The sequence below is a fragment of the Misgurnus anguillicaudatus genome, chromosome 7 (genome assembly GCF_027580225.2).
Source record: "Misgurnus anguillicaudatus chromosome 7, ASM2758022v2, whole genome shotgun sequence".
NCBI lineage: Eukaryota > Metazoa > Chordata > Actinopteri > Cypriniformes > Cobitidae > Misgurnus > Misgurnus anguillicaudatus.
In genome coordinates this window covers 19,835,913-19,852,221 of record NC_073343.2, presented here as the reverse complement: position 1 = coordinate 19,852,221, position 16,309 = coordinate 19,835,913, and the positions used below count along the sequence as shown (strand labels likewise).

General features: G+C 40.2%; 1 protein-coding gene and 1 long non-coding RNA gene across 7 annotated transcripts; both read left to right on the top strand.

Moving 5' to 3' along the window:
- Nucleotides 1-12: 12 nt before the first annotated feature.
- On the top strand, nt 13-16,288 carry LOC129417637 (maleylacetoacetate isomerase). Of its 6 annotated transcripts, XR_012370545.1 has the most exons (11): nt 13-155; nt 559-613; nt 931-982; nt 1,091-1,158; nt 1,253-1,333; nt 1,420-1,545; nt 2,028-2,103; nt 10,085-10,154; nt 15,781-15,833; nt 15,954-16,003; nt 16,085-16,174. XR_012370545.1 is itself a non-coding variant. In XM_073869532.1 (10 exons), the coding sequence occupies exons 1-10, from the start codon at nt 28-30 to the stop codon at nt 16,209-16,211; spliced, it is 717 nt and encodes a 238-aa protein (XP_073725633.1). In that variant the 5' UTR covers nt 13-27; the 3' UTR covers nt 16,212-16,288. The 6 variants fall into 6 exon arrangements, 5 of the variants coding, with proteins under 5 accessions (XP_073725633.1, XP_073725632.1, XP_073725630.1 ...); XM_073869532.1 differs by lacking the exon at nt 10,085-10,154 and having other exon boundaries at nt 13-56; nt 16,085-16,288; XM_073869531.1 differs by lacking the exon at nt 10,085-10,154 and having other exon boundaries at nt 13-119; nt 16,085-16,288.
- Nucleotides 11,317-12,760, top strand: LOC129446207 (uncharacterized). The gene is made up of 3 exons (XR_012370363.1): nt 11,317-11,531; nt 12,201-12,327; nt 12,631-12,760. It is a non-coding gene; the product is annotated as an uncharacterized lncRNA (long non-coding RNA).
- Nucleotides 16,289-16,309: the final 21 nt, after the last annotated feature.

The following is a 16,309-nucleotide window of genomic DNA, read 5'->3' as shown; positions in this document are numbered from 1 at the left end:
AGGGTATCAAACCTGTCAATCAATTCTATGAACAATGTGTCAGAACCTGATGTAGGGTGCGTTATTTATCTACAAGAAAGACAATCGTCAGTTTTTAATCGCATTTTGTTAAATCACAGGTGCGCTGTCTTAACGTTTCCTGAGAACAAAACCAAGTAAATGCATTGTTTTGAACTGTGTGGAGCAGTCAAAATAGTTTGAACGAATCGGTTCATTTGGACGGTTCATTTTTAATTGTTCGAAACGTCACACTGAGACGTTTTACATTTTTACTCAAAAAAATGTTATCATTAAGTGTCACGTGTTTGTTACTGTTTCACAATTATTGTAAGTATAATAAGGAAATACATGAATATATATAAATTAAGAAACAAAAACAAGTGTTTTTTTTTTAATATTCTTAATCAAATATTAAAAGGTTAATGGTTCGAGGCTTTGCAAAATCGGTTCGATCGAATCATTTTCGAGAATCGGTTCATATCAACGATTCATTGGTAAAACAGGCATCACATCTGTATAGTAAGTCCAAATCTCTAACTCCCTGTTTTCTTTTTCAAGACGAGAAAACACAGTCAGTTGTGCTATGACTGCATCGTCTGCACGTTTTATTAAGGTAAATGCATAAATCCCGTCTGCAAATCATGTTTGCAAATGAGAGTTGATACACTTTTAAATAAACAGATTTCAGATGACTTCCTTATGCCGATATCATACAAAGTCCGCCAAAGCTGCTTAGTCATGGAATACTATAGCAACCAAGAGGAGGATTTGGGGGCGTAAGATCCTATTGGTTGTCTGGGTAGCGTATTTTTTTATAGCAGTAGTTTGAACAAAAAATACAATGGCGACTCAACCCAAGGTTTGTTCCTCATCTTGAATTAAAGCTTTGTTTGCAAAACTTTGTTTGATTGTTGTATTTTCATGTTCTAGCCTGTTCTGTATGGGTACTTCAGAAGTTCTTGCTCCTGGAGAGTCCGGATTGGTGAGTCTTCACACATTAAATCACCCTAAATGTTCATGTATTTTAATTATATGCATGTTATTTATCAGTGTTTATGTTTTTATGCAAATTTATTTTAATACATTTTAGCATTTGCACTGAAAGGCATTGAGTTTGAACAAGCACCAGTCAATCTTATCAAGGATGGTGGACAACAGGTAATACTGCAGAATTGGGATTAATCTGAAATTTAGTAATTGCAATTTTTATAAACATTTGGACACTGACTTGATTTTTTCTTTTACTCATAAGCGCACAGATCAATTTAAAGAATTAAATCCAATGCAACAAGTGCCTGCACTTGCCATTGATGGCATCACTTTGTCTCAGTCGGTAAGAATACAAGCGCATTCTCCTGCTTTTTAGTATACAGAAATTATTTTAATCTACATTACCATAATTTATATTACTTTGCATAGTTGGCTATTATCCAGTACATTGAGGAAACTCGGCCAGGGCCCCGCCTTCTACCTGCAGACCCAAAGCAGCGTGCTAAGGTCCGCATGATCTGTGACATCATCGCCTCTGGGATCCAGCCCCTTCAGGTGAGTACATGTACATTTACTAACAGTAAGTGTTTATTAATCAGCAACTTGTGGATCATGTGGTGTACAGTCTTGCATTTCATATAAAAACAGGTAACACACAGTTGCAACACATCAATGTGTTTTGTACAAATCTAGTATATACACTGAACAAAACAAAATTACTTTCTTTGTAAAATGTTTCTTTTTAAGTGACTGATGGTACAATATATGTTGTGTGCAGCATGCAAACATTCTAGGCAGTATACAAAAGTTCATTGTGCAGTTTGACAAATAAAGAAACAATGATGCACAAGTTAATTTAAAAAAATGCAAAGTAGCAATTTTGATGTATAAAATGATACATGGACACCATTTGTGAATTACACATGCAATGTAAAAATATCAGGGTACAACAATGTAGCAAATACTTATACTATGCTTATTTCTGCACAAGGCATGCTGTTCATGACTTATTTTATTCAATGGTGCTGTATTTTCAGAATCTGTATGTGATTCAGAAAATTGGTGCAGAAAAACTACAGTGGGCTCAACATTTCATCAACAAAGGATTTGAAGGTGAGTGTTACAAGCAAGCAAAATATTTAAGAAAGATGAGGAAAAGGCAAAGGTACTTACATCTTTAATTTAAGAAAATAATTACTCAGTACACCAAAACAATGGTAAAACTTTTTTAGTCATTGATCAAAATGTATTAAATACTATTTTGAAGTTTGTAGAGAAATATCCCTGTTTTAGAATGCAAGACAACTTTCCTTAACATGATTTGCAATGTTTTAATGGGAGCAAGTTCGCTGTTTTTTTTAATGGTACTCATTCATATGGTAGCAATTATTTGCCTTTTTTCAAACCTGACTGTTGCGTTTCAATAATTTTTTCAGCTACACTTTACAATAGGTTGTATATTTGTTAAAATCAATGCATTAGCTAACATAAACTAACAATGAACAATACCTCTACAGCATTTATTAATCTTAGTTCATGTTAAAGGTCACGTTCTTTCTGACCCATTTTTTTAAACCCTAGTTACTGTGCTTTAATATCAAAATATTTAAAAATAGAGAGCGTGCAAACAGCTCTGGCTGCCCTACTTACGACACTATAGAAAAGGTGTAGTGGATCCTCTGACAGTACATTCACACAGGGCATAAGCGTTAAAGGAATAGTCTACTCATTTTCAATATTAAAATGTTATTACCCTAACTAAGAATTGTTGATACATCCCTCTATCATCTGTGTGCGTGCACGTAAGCACCTGAGTGCGCTGCGACGCTTCGATAGCATTTAGCTTAGCCCCATTCATTCAATGGTACCATTTAGAGATAAAGTTAGAAGTGACCAAACACATCAACGTTTTTCCTATTAAAGACGAGTAGTTATACGAGCAAGTTTGGTGGTACAAAATAAAACGTAGCGCTTTTCTAAGCGGATTTAAAAGAGGAACTATATTTTATGGCGTAATAGCACTTTTGGCAGTACTTCGACTCGGCGCAGTAACGTAGGTTATGGCTATAACTATGGATCTATGAGACCGAACGATGACCGTCACCACGGTCTTACCTTGAATGATGCCATTCTGCTAGCTCTCCTCGAGACCTAATGTAAACAATGTCAGATGACTGACCCCAAGTGGTTGGTTCCCTATAAAACATCCGGGTGAACCGAACACTTCCTCTTGCCTGGAACGCCTCAGTTCATCCTGAGTGACAAGAAATGGTGACGGTCATCGTTCGGTCTCATAGATCCATAGTTATAGCCATAACCTACGATCTATTTCGACCTCACTCAGACCGTCACCACGGTCTTACCTTGGATGACTAGTGCCATCAAGGTCACGAAGGATGGAAGCTTGTCCTTCTTCACCTCCTTGCTTGGCAGCCGAGAGCAGGATTGTTGACCCAATCGAAACAGGGTCCGCCACATTGACTCTGTAATACCTGGCAAAGGTACAAGGCGAACTCCATGATGCTGCTGTGCATATGTCCATTAGTGCCACCCCTTTAAGTGCTGCCCAGGAAGTGGCCAAACTCCTGGTAGAATGAGCTACCAGATTCCTTGGGACTGGTAAGCTTTGACTGGAGTATGCATGTGCAATAGTGTCTACTATCCAATGTGATAGACGCTGTTTTGAGGCTGGTTTTCCAAGACTTTTCTTATCAAAACACAAGAACAACTGAGTATGTAAATGTCGTAATGACTGTGTCCGCTCAATGTATGTGCGAAGTGCTCTAACTGGACATAAGGTGGCAAGATCAAGGTCTGTACAAGAAGGATCAGGCTCAGGCTGAAAGGCTGCAAGTTCAATCACTTGATTGATCGTACGATCATTAAGAACCTTAGGCAGGAAAGCCGGGTTTGGCCAAAGAGAGACCCCCGAATAGTTTGCTTTCCATCTTAGACAATCTTCACTCACTGTTAAAGAATGTAATTCGCCCACACGTTTTGCTGAGCAGATAGCCAGAAGAAAAACTGTTTTCCATGTTAGTGACTTAAGATCCGCTTGGGCCAGTGGTTCAAATGGGGCTCTAGTTAATGACTGGAGAACCATGGGAAGATCCCAGGATGGTGACCTCAGCCTTTTTTCAGGATAGAGTCGACGTGCCCCTTTGAGAAACCGAGTAATCAAGACGTGCTTACCAACTGCTAAACCTTCCACAAGACTGTGGAAATGAGAAATAGCCGCCACATAAACCCTCACTGTGTTAACTTTTCTTCCTGAGTCTAGAAGTGACTGAAGAAAACATAAAATCGAATCAAGACCACAATTCGTGGGGTCTAGGTTTTTGTCCTGACACCAGTTAGAGAAAACACGCCACTTGCTTGAGTAGTTATCCCAAGTGGATGGTGCTTTAGCATTGTTTATGGTTTTCCTTACTGCTTCCTCTAATTGACAAGAGAAGGGCTGATTAGGGGCCAGACCCAAAGCTGTAACGTGGCTGGATTTGGGTGCCAGATCTGACCTTCCACTTGAGAGAGAAGGTCCGCTCTGATTGGTAGTGGCCACGGATGGCCTCGTACCAGACGTAAAAGAAGTGGGAACCAATGTCTCTTTGGCCATTTCGGGGCAATCAGTAAAATCCTGCAATACCCCAGATCCACTCGTTTGAGTACATGAGGAATCAATGGTAGAGGAGGAAAAGCGTATAGTAAGCCTTTTGGCCACTCGTGAGACAGTGCATCCAGTCCCAAAGGCCCACCTTGGCCGTTCAGGGAGAACCACATCTTGCAATGTGTTGTCTCGGCTGATGCGAACAGGTCTGTGTGGGCTTTTCCAAACCTGGTCCATATCAGATGCACCACCTCCGGGTGTAATCGCCATTCCCCCGGGAGAGGTCCAGTTCGAGAGAGGAGATCGGCAGCCCGGTTCACTACTCCGGGTATATAGACTGCCCTGAGAGAGGCGAGTCTCGGGTGGGCCCAGAAGAGAAGTCTCCTGGTTTCCTGAAGACAGCGCAATGACCTGGTTCCTCCCTGATGATTAATGTAATAAACTGCCGACATGTTGTCGGTCCTTACGAGGACATGCTTGTCCTGTAGGAATGGAATCAATTGTCTCAAAGACAGATAGATTGCCCTCAGCTCCATCACATTGATGTGTTCCATGGTCCAGGGGAACTTCCATGAACCTCTGACCGATCTTCCTTGCCAGACAGCTCCCCAACCTGTCAGGGAAGCATCGGTTGTCACTACCATTCTCCTCTCTGGTATATTCCCCAGAGGAACACCCTGCCCCAAGCTGCTGCTCCTCATCCAAGGACGCAGAGCGTGAACACACTTCCGTGTAATCTTCAACTTCACTCGTCTGTGTAATTTGGGGTGGAGTTGGAATTTGTTGATCCACCACTGCAGTGGTCGTGCTTTGAGCATTCCCAGGGGTACAACCTTTATCGCTGCCGATATTGTCCCCATTAATCTCTGGAACTGTGCCAGCTCCATCCGTTTGCCTAAACGGAACGACTGCGACAGGGCCGATAAACTTGCTACTCTCTGTGGAGACAGAGATGCTGTCATTGTTAATGTGTTCAAAACTAACCCGACAAATATGGTTACTTGTCGTGGCTCGACATGGCTCTTCTCGTGGTTCAAACGAAACCCGAGTTCCTGTATATGGTTGATAACAGCGGCTGTATCTCTTACAACCTGCTCCCGACTTTGTGCACAGATCAACCAGTCGTCCAGGTATGGGAGTATCTTTATACCCACAGCCTGGAGAGGGTAAAGGGCGGCTGACACCACCCTGGTAAATACACATGGAGAGAGGGAAAGGCCGAAAGGAAGGACCCTGAATTGATATGCTTGAGCTTGGAAAGCAAAGCGAAGGAACTTCCTGTGATCTGGATGAATGGGCACATGGAAGTATGCATCCTTGAGGTCTAGCGTTGTAAACCACTCGTTTGGCTCTATAGCCTCCAGAATTTGGCCAGTGGTCAGCATTTTGAACGGCAACACTTTTATGTACGCATTCAGGCGCCTTAGTTCTAAGATGGGTCGGAGACCACCATCCTTTTTGGGCACAAGGAAATAGTTCGAATAAAACCCAGTGTGCTGTTCGTAGGGTTGTAGCTGAGTAATCGCTTTCTTCTCCAGGAGTGTTGCTATCTCCTTGGATAAAATTTCTGCCTGGACTAAGTCTTTGACCACAGTTACGTGAATCCCTGAAAACGAAGGGGGTCGTCGCCGGAACTGGATTCTGTACCCGCTTTTTATTGTAGCCAGTACCCAACGATCCGAAATTTTTCTCTCCCAACTGTCCAGGCATAGCTGGGAGCAGATTCCGGCCGCTCTCCCAGGATTGCTATGCAGTTCCTCCATAGGGGCCAGAGCCCCTGGGGTTTTGCTTCTTTTGGGGTGCATTTCTTCCTGATGTACGAAAACGAGACATTTGTGAATGCCGAGGTGCATGTCTGGCACTTTGACTGCTATCAAACCTCTGGGAATAGGTATTCTGCCCTCTGCTGAACTCCCATGATCCTGACCGACCAAAATGAGGATGATAAGAGGGCTGAGAGCCTTGATATGATTGTTTAGTTGCCTTGACGGAACCAAACGTGCGTTGCACTGAATCTCTTCTACGCCTCGCTTGCTCCGCTTTATCCAGTGTCGTCTGGGAATCTGGATGAAACACACGGCCTGGTGTGACGGGCATGTGGGTCAGTTCTTTCCTGATAGTATCAGGCAGCGATGTCTGTGCTAGCCAAATCTGTCTACGAGAAAGGATTGCAGATGACATAGACGCCCCAATGTCCCTAGTAAGCTGGGCGTGCGTAACCAAGGCTGCATCGACCAAACCCATAATGTCCCGATCCTCTGGATTCACAAGTTTCCGTAGAGAAGCTAGAATTATGGCTAAAGCATTACCAGACCGGGCTGCACGTGTGGCTGAGTTGTAGGTTCGACAAACTAAATTGTCGGTCTTCTCACACTCTTTCCGGGGACAGCGTGGGTCATCCGTTACCCGGTCTAGACCCAAAGATGTTAAAGATGCCATCTCACGCTCTACCGCTGGCATACCCCCCATGCCTGTTTCTACAGCATATTGTATGTTAGCAAAACGTCTGCAACCGGCATTGAACTGGGGTGCAGCTTTGGGATGATTCCATGCTTTGCTTAGCATTTGTAAATAGTCCTCAGCAACAGGGATCGAAACAGGTGGTTGAGACTGTGAGACTCCGGCCCACACTCCTTGCACCGCTGGTGTCGTTGATGGCTCAGCCTGGGTTTCCAGACCCAAAATTCTTGCAGCACTAAGAATTCTGGTAAGAATGTCAGGTTGTGTACTGTCAGTAACAGAAGACCTGGACTCATTTTCCTGATCTTCGTCAGTATCATCATGATCATCACTACCAAAAAGAGAGTCATGAGCATGTAAAGAAATGGTGTCAGGGGTGTTACCTCTTTCTCCCTGATTTAGAGAGATATCATCTTCAGAAACAACAGACGGAACTGTCTGCTGTTGTGTACCTAGTCCCATATTTTGGGGCCTAAAATTATCAATTTTCCCAGCCAGATCACGTAAAGTTGATAGGATTTGCATCTGGGTGTCCATTTGAGGGTCCCTAACTCCTGACTTCCTTCCATCAGAACAGCTAGGTCCATCACGGCCTTTAACAGGAGAATGCACCCTTTTCCGTTTAGGGGAGCGAACATCAGTCTCTGATCCTGATGTTCCTCTATCATGAGCTGCTCGACCAAAAAGCGAAGCTCTTTGCACTCTCTCTTGTAGAGAACATGTTTTTTCGATGTCCTCCAACAAATGGGACATACCCAGACATGATGGACACTCCCGGTGTCCATCCCGAGGATGCATGATAGCGTGGCAATAACGGCACACGGGCTTACTCATGATTGTAAGACAACTGCGGACAGATGTCGCTCAAATAACACAGAAAAATATTAATACTTTACTCCTGCGCACAGAAGTCTGTCAAATACTATATATAAAGTGTGTACCTAATTTCGCTGAACCCCTGCAGACAATGGAGTCAGTGAGATAATATATGTATAAATTGCAAAGAAAATTAATATTATAAAATATATATAAATATATATAATATATATAAATATATATATATAATAACTTATTATTTATAATTTGTTTATTGTACAATCACCTATCTACGCGCGAACGCACAGATCAAAAACAGGCGACAGAACCCTCTCCGTTGCGAACAGCAGATCAGCGGGTAAACAATAAAACTCCTTTTACTGATGTAAATAACAAGAGCACAAAAAATACTCACCACATCCGTACGCTAATTAGCGTCGGAACACAAACCCTACAAAACAAATGTTAACATGAATCAAGTTCATTCATTTGTAATGTAAATAATACCAACCACCTACCTGAAAATAGAAGAAAGGAAAAACAATTAGCTTACCGCAATCCTCAGGGGCACCAGGCGCCTGCACAATAGTGACGGATTGAATGGGTAAGTTAAAGATTTCCAATATCAACGTATACACGCAGATTTTCTCAAAAACCGGTCTCTGAAGAGGCGAGAAAGGCAAAGAGGAAGTGTTCGGTTCACCCGGAAGTTTTATAGGGAACCAACCACTTGGGGTCAGTCATCTGACATTGTTTACATTAGGTCTCGAGGAGAGCTAGCAGAATGGCATCATTCAAGGTAAGACCGTGGTGACGGTCTGAGTGAGGTCGAAATAGATCACCCTCCCTCTCCCATTATGAGAGTGAGAAGGGGAGCGGACTTTTCAGGCGAGTCGAAGTACTCCTAAAAGTGCTATTACGCCATAAAATATAGTTCCTCTTTTAAATCCACTTAGAAAAGCGCTATGTTTTATTTTGTACCACCAAACTTGCTCGTATAACTACTCGTCTTAAATAGGAAAAACGTTGATGTGTTTGGTCACTTCTAACTTTCTCTCTAAATGGTAGCATTGAATGAATGGGGCTAAGCTAAATGCTATCGAAGCGTCGCAGCGCGCTCCAGCGCTTACGTGCACGCACACAGATGATAGAGGGATGTATCAACAATTCTTAGTTAAGGTAATAACATATTTTAATATTGAAAATGAGTAGACTATTCCTTTAACGCTTCCCATTCACTTTTAATGGGTGACGTCATGCGCTGCCGAACTGAATTGTGGTTCCGTCGGCGCCGCATCACTGCCATTGCTCACGGCAGAAGTTGAACATTTCTCAACTTTTGAAGCAGCAATGCGTGCGTCAGCCAATCTGATCGTCTTATGCAAATAACCTAGGCAGAGCCAGCCAATTACGTTTATGGAAGACTGGAGCATGTGTTGCAGCCACTGTGATTGGCTGTTGGCCACGCCTCAGGCAAGCCGTCCGTCAAGAGTTAACGCTTTTGCCCCGTGTGAATGTACAGTGACACTAGAATGCATTCTCTGAAATCCTCTCAAGCGGAGGTTTCCGCCTTCCGATTGGTTGCCGCTGAACGTTTCCACCTTCCGTTTGTTTGCGGCCGAACCGCGTCATAGCTAATTACCATAAAGTTGATTTTTAAACTCTCCTCGACACTCACACCGTACATGATAAGCTGTGCCGCTGCCCGACGGAGCTCGCCGCCGGCCCTCATTGAAAATGCATGAATTCCGGTCACTTTGACGCTCTTGGCGGTATGAAAGCACAGTTACGGTACATTCACACGGGGCGTAAGCATTAACGCTTCCCATTCACTTTTAATGCGTGACGTCATGCATTGCAGAACTGAATTGTGGATCCGTTGGCGCTGCGTCAGTGCCGTTGCGCGTCAGTGCCGTTGCTCGCTGCAGAAGTTGAACATTTCTCAACTTTTCAAGCGGCAATGCGTGCGTCAGCCAATCAGATTGCCTTATGCAAATAACCTAGGCTGAGCCAGCCAATTACATTTATGGAAGACCAGAGGATGTGCTGCAGCCACTGTGATTAGCTGTTGGCCACGCTTCAGACAAGCCTTCCATTAAGCGTTAGCGCCCCGTGTGAATGTTTAGTGTGTAATGTTGCTGTTAGAGCATAAATAATACCTGTAAAATGATAAAGCTTAAAGTTCACTGCCAGACGATATATTTTCTTTAACAGAATTCGCCTTTCAAAGCCTACAGCGAATGGCCGGTTTGGACTACAGCCCTCTACTTCCTGCTTTAATGACGTCAGTAGTAGTTTTTTTACTAAACTCCGCCTACCGGTGTCGTGAGCAATTCGGTCCCCCTGGGCAATTCGGTCTCCCCTAGGACCCCGCGCGACTCCATTGGCTGAAAAAACTCCTCATGGGTAGTTTTTTTTTAGCGCCTTATTACAATTCCTACAAGATCGCGTTATGATTTGTGTAGTTAGAACGTTGTTAAAATTACAATTGATGTCTTTTAAATGATATGTTTCATATAGTAGTATATAAATGAGGCTATAGGTGAGAGATCTACACATTGCTTGTGTCATTTTATTACTTAGATTATTATACTGTACCATTTCCACTTTTGACTGTCTACTTATACAATTACTTACTCATTAATTACTTATACAAAACATGATTACTACATAGTTGAATCACACATTTAAATTATAATTATAAGCCATGATTACTACACTTTAACTATTAAAAATATATTCCGTAAGGTATGTTAATAATTTACAAAAAATAAAAGCATTGTTTTTGTAAAGCAGATGATGACACAAAAGTACTGACGTGTCTGCAACATGAATATTAGTTTATTATATTGTTTTTTTAGTTAACTTTTATTTTTAAAAAATGTTATGTTTCTATTTTGTACAACATAATTAGCTTGCTAGCCGCGTATGCAGACGAGATATTGCAATGACAAATTTTTGAGCAGGCATTAGTGCTAGATACCAATCGGGGTCCCAGGGGAGACCGAACCGCCCGGGGGGACCGGATTGCTCATGACACCGGAATACATCAGTCGCTGTCTAAGCTAATGGCAAGCTAACTAAATCAAAGTCTATATAAAATAGGTAAACATGAAACAGGTAATTGTGATAAATGTGGATATCCAGAGACAGTAAAGCATGTATTACTAGAATGTATAGCATACAACAGAGAAAGAATTGAACTGGTTCAGTTACTAAAGAATGGGAATGTAAGTAGTCTTTCACTCAAGGAAATATTAGGAGAAGGAACAAATTATAAAATACGTGAGGAGTTATTAAAATATTTAAAGGATACAGAACTGGTAAAAAAGATATAGAGTTAATCATTAAATATCTTTTTTTTTTTTTTATCACCAAATGTATTCAACCAAGTAGTGCTCCATATGCCAATCCAGTATGTGGCGGTAAATGCACCTTAAGCAAAGAGTATAGAAGCCCAAGAGGCGAAGCTCTGTTTTGTTATGGGTAACAGTCAGTAGATGGCGCTGCGGAGCCTCGGCCGCCATTAGGGACTGAAAGCACAACTGTGAAGATGTGCAAAGTGGTCGAAACGCAAGCAGTGTTCTGCAATAAATTGCAAAAATTATCAGTCCGCCAGAAGCGATTTGGCATTTCATCGGTTTCCAAAGGATGCACAAAGGTAATAACTCATTTAAGTAGAAATATTTTAATGATGTCTTGGTTTAACTTGAATGTTGAACGCATTGTTAACTTTTGTAAATCTGCTTGAATGTAAGGCTAGTGCATCTGTCAAGTTTGCCTTATAAAGTAATGATTGACGGATTTTTTTAGATCGCATTTATTTTCCATAGCATAGACATGTTTTTTTTTAGAATAAAATTGCTGTTTTGAGTGTGGTGGATGAAATAGTGGTAGCTGCTAACAATTTTCAGGCTCAACCTGGCGGGAATTTCTTTTAGCAGGGAATGCTAACGTTAAATGATAGATGCTTGCATGAGTTGATTAAAACCCGCATCAGCTAATGTTGATGAAATAACAGAAATAACAATATACTATGTTGATGGTATGCGACAGGAGAAGTAGTGATTACTTAATTTTGCTTAATGCCTGACCGAAATGAATGGTAAGTTACATTTAACTGAGGCAAAGTGTTTGCACCCAGCTAGAAATTGCCATATTGTGCGTGCCTTAGATAACGTTACATGAAAATGCATACCAGGTGCAATGCCATTTTATGTTCGCATTATAAATAGATTTAAGTCTAACAGAAGTTTTCTATTTTCTTGTTCAAAATACATCTGATACTTGAAAACATTTATTCATCATGTTTCATATGTATACATTGCAGGTGTGCCAGGTGGGTCCAGAATCTAAGGAATGCATCCCTTCATGGCATACCTTTGGATCAGCTGCATCGGACCTACAGGGTGTGCAGACCATTTCCACAGCAGCCAGTTCAAAAGACCATCTGATGTGTATGTGTAATATAAAACTCTAATACTTCTTGAAAATATGTTTCAATGTGTAGCTCTTCTATCTATAATATCTAGCTCATCTTAAAGTACCTTCTAACATCTCATCTCATTCTAAAACTGCAATTGACTTCCTTTTCTCCTTTTTCTAAACTCCTACTCCCATCTACTACACTTGACATACCTGTACAGCATTTGGAGGTACATTATCCAAAATGACTGAACCCTCATCCTCTGACAGTGTCCTGATGTAGTTAAAAATAGTTTACTAGGTTGAGGATTACAAATCATGTCATTGTCTTACAGCCATGGTGGGCTGAACTGGGATGCTGTGCCCACAAGAATACAGGCCCCTAACCCACCTCCCCCACTAGATGTCAAGAGGAAGCGTAAACCTCCGAAGACACGCCAGGAGTTGCCACGTAAAAAACGTAAGATGCTCATTTATTTCTATATATATATATTTATTTATTCAGGTAGACTGATTCTATTTATAAAAGATGGAAGTTCAGACTTCTCTTATGTTTTACAGCAAATGTATCTGAAATTGTATTTATTAATATTGTTCTGCAGTGAAATTATATTTAATTTTTTTTGTGTGTGTGTGTCAAGCAAGCAGAGTCAAGTTCCTCCTCCCTCCAAAGACCAGCATACCGTGGAAGCTGTAGCGGGGCCTTCATCAATCAGTTATTGTTCATTTTTAGAAATCTATACAAAACTTGAACTGGCTAGTAGCTGACTAATGCTTCCATTCTATGTCAGTGCCTCTTCTCTCACAAAAAGAAAAAAATACAACAAAACTTAAATGCTCACACAATAGATGGTGGTGTCTGATTAATTACTGAGATCTTATGGCTCCATTTTAGTACTGTTTATAGTTCATGTGTGCACTTGCTAGATTGCACATCTTTTTTGTACCTTTCCGCCTGTAATAGGACATTCACAGATTGTTTTTGTTCTTGCCATTGAAACGTTCACTGTGTGCACTTTCAATGAAGATGTTGAAAAAACTTGTTAATATTTTTGTGATATTCTATGTAAAAGATTAACTCATAATTGTATTTATTTATTTTTCCAAATCATATATGGTGATGTTCAATCATTTGAATAAATGTTATTACTGTGTGTCTGCCTATATATTATTTCATGAATTTCTGTTATTCATATAACAAGGAAAATGCATAATAGAACATAAATATTGGTAGATTAAAGGTTTACAGTAATTTTATAATTGTATCTTTGCAAACCGTAAGTGGTAGGCTAATGAAGCCGATTCGGTGGGGGACATACCCTTACGAAAAAGTACTATAGGAATCTTATAGTATTTTGGGACAAAATAGTATAGTAATCTTATAGGAATACTATAGTATTTTGGGACATACTATGGAAGTACGGTAGGACTACTATAGAAATATTATAGCAGCTTTAAAATATTTTAGAGGTATTAGAACATCACAGAAGTATGTTATGTTCTGTAATACCTCTATAATATCCTAGAGCCGCTATAGTATTTTTATAGTAGTCTTATCGTACTTTTATATTAATATTTTGTCCCAAAATACTATTTTCCTAAGGATAATTAGGCCATGCATAACCATGTTGTTTTCGTATTTAGATATTACGACCAGAAAAAAAAATAAGTTATGCCAAGTTTTTGTTATGTTAAGTTGGTTCAGTGCCATTGACTCTCATTATTTTTCAATAGCATCCAGCTGCAGCCCCGCAGACTCACCTCCGACTAGACACCAGTGGCTGGACACCAGTGGATGGACGGCCTACGTCACTTCCGTTTCGCCGCTAATTTCCTTTTTCGCCGCTGAATGAACAGCAATTTTATTTCATATTTTCACCTCTGGATAGACAGCATATTTATTTTCGGTTTTTACCTCTGGATAGACAGCATATTTATTTTCGGTTTTCACCCCTGGATAGACATTTTTTGCAGGCTTAATTGCACACGTCTTTTTCGTATTGTCATTTTACTTTAATGACTTAAAATATATAATATAAAATCTGTGTGCAAATTGAAATATGATCTTTATCATATCTCTTTACATAAAAAATCTCAATAATATGCTTAATATTATAACATCATAATTCATGCAAACTGCATTCACAAGAACCACCTTGAAAATATATATTGTTAAGATCATTACACTAACGTTATTTTTTTGTGACTTAAATTCAGCCTAGATCAATGAACTATAACGTTTTGTCAATACAACAGACTTGTAACTTTACATGTTAATTGACCACAGGTTTTTTATGTAACCACTTTAAATATACGTAGATGCACATGATCAGACAATTTACCAAACAATGCAAATCAAATTAACACTTCGTGGTTTTGCAATATTTATTGGAAATTACACACATCTTAGTTAAATTAGACAAATCTGACCATCAGAATGAAGATGCAACAGTCAGGCCCGTAAGGGTATCGCTGTGGGGGAAGTCCCGATTTCAAGAGAAAATAAAACATGAAAAGTTCCAAATAAACTATTGCACACTGTGCACACCACACATCATTCCTGCCCCCTAAAACTGTCTAGCTAGTTTGTGCATTTGAATTCTGACATGACCTATAAATCATCGACAGTTTATAATTTTTTCTTACCGCTGACATGTGCATGGCGCGTCAAATTTGAAAAGTGAATGACGATACGGAAATGACGTCAGCTGTCCATCCACTGGTGTCCAGCCACTGGTGTCCAGCAAGAAGTGAGTCTGCGGGGCTGCAGCTGGATGCCTCTCTTATTTTTCGGCGGTTTCCTTCAGTTTTCAGTCCATAATGGCGGCCGCGCCGTCACGTCATGGGGGCAACTGTTGCTATGGAGCGTTCTATTGAGTTTCGCCTCTTGGGCTTCTATACTCTTTGCCTTAAGTTGGTTTGCCACCCGCCATTTAAACAACAAAAGAAGAAGAAGAAGAATGGCAAGCTAAGCTGCTAATGAATCAAAACACACTAAACAAGTGACACAATCAGAACTCGATACGCATTTCTGAAGGAGGGACTTCATAGAACAAGGAAGACAGCCCACTTTTAGGATAGTGAAAACAGCGCTATACAGAGAAGTCAATTGTGGTGAAAATACAGGGTTTTTTTATACATGTAAAACATGAACACAGGTTATATTGCACACTGTAAACACAATCAAAGCTTCAAATACACAGAAAGAAAGGGACCTTAAATTTCAGTATTTAATAATACATTGTTAACATTGGTTAATGCACCATGAAATAACATGAATAACTGTTTTGGCATTAACAGAAATTAATAAACGATAAAAAAAAATATTGCCTTTAATTACTGTATGTTAGCTAATGCATTACTAAATTAGCAATACAATCTTATTGTAAAGTGTTACCAGTTTTTCTATACTCATCGTAACAATGAAATGTACTTCTTATACCCAATACTTTAATTTATTATAATATTTTTATTTTGTGTTAAAGCTCTAGAGCCCATCTTGAAGCAGACATCTGGAAAATACTGTGTAGGTGATGAGGTAATAATGAATGTCATTTCTTCCTAATCATAGCAGAAGACATACTGTACTGTATGACTACCACATGTTTAACATTAGCATGATTTAAATATCACATGGCTACCCTACTTACTCTTCTAGATATCCATGGCAGATATTTGCCTTGTGCCCCAGGTCTACAATGCTGAAAGGTAAAAGTTATTTTCTTAAGCAACAGAAATTTGCAAAAAGGATCTTAGAAGTAAATAATCTTTACTTTCATTTGCCTAAAGGTTTAAGGTGGACCTGACCCCTTTCCCTACTATCCGGAGGTTAAATCAGATCTTAACGGAAATTGAGGCCTTTAAAGCGAGTCATCCATCTTGTCAGCCCGACACTCCTGATGACATGCAACAATAACATTATAAAGATTCTTACAGGAAAAATCCCTTCAATAAACATTTGTAAGAAATAAAGACAGTTTCTTATACAAATAACTGCGTTTATTGCTTTGGTGA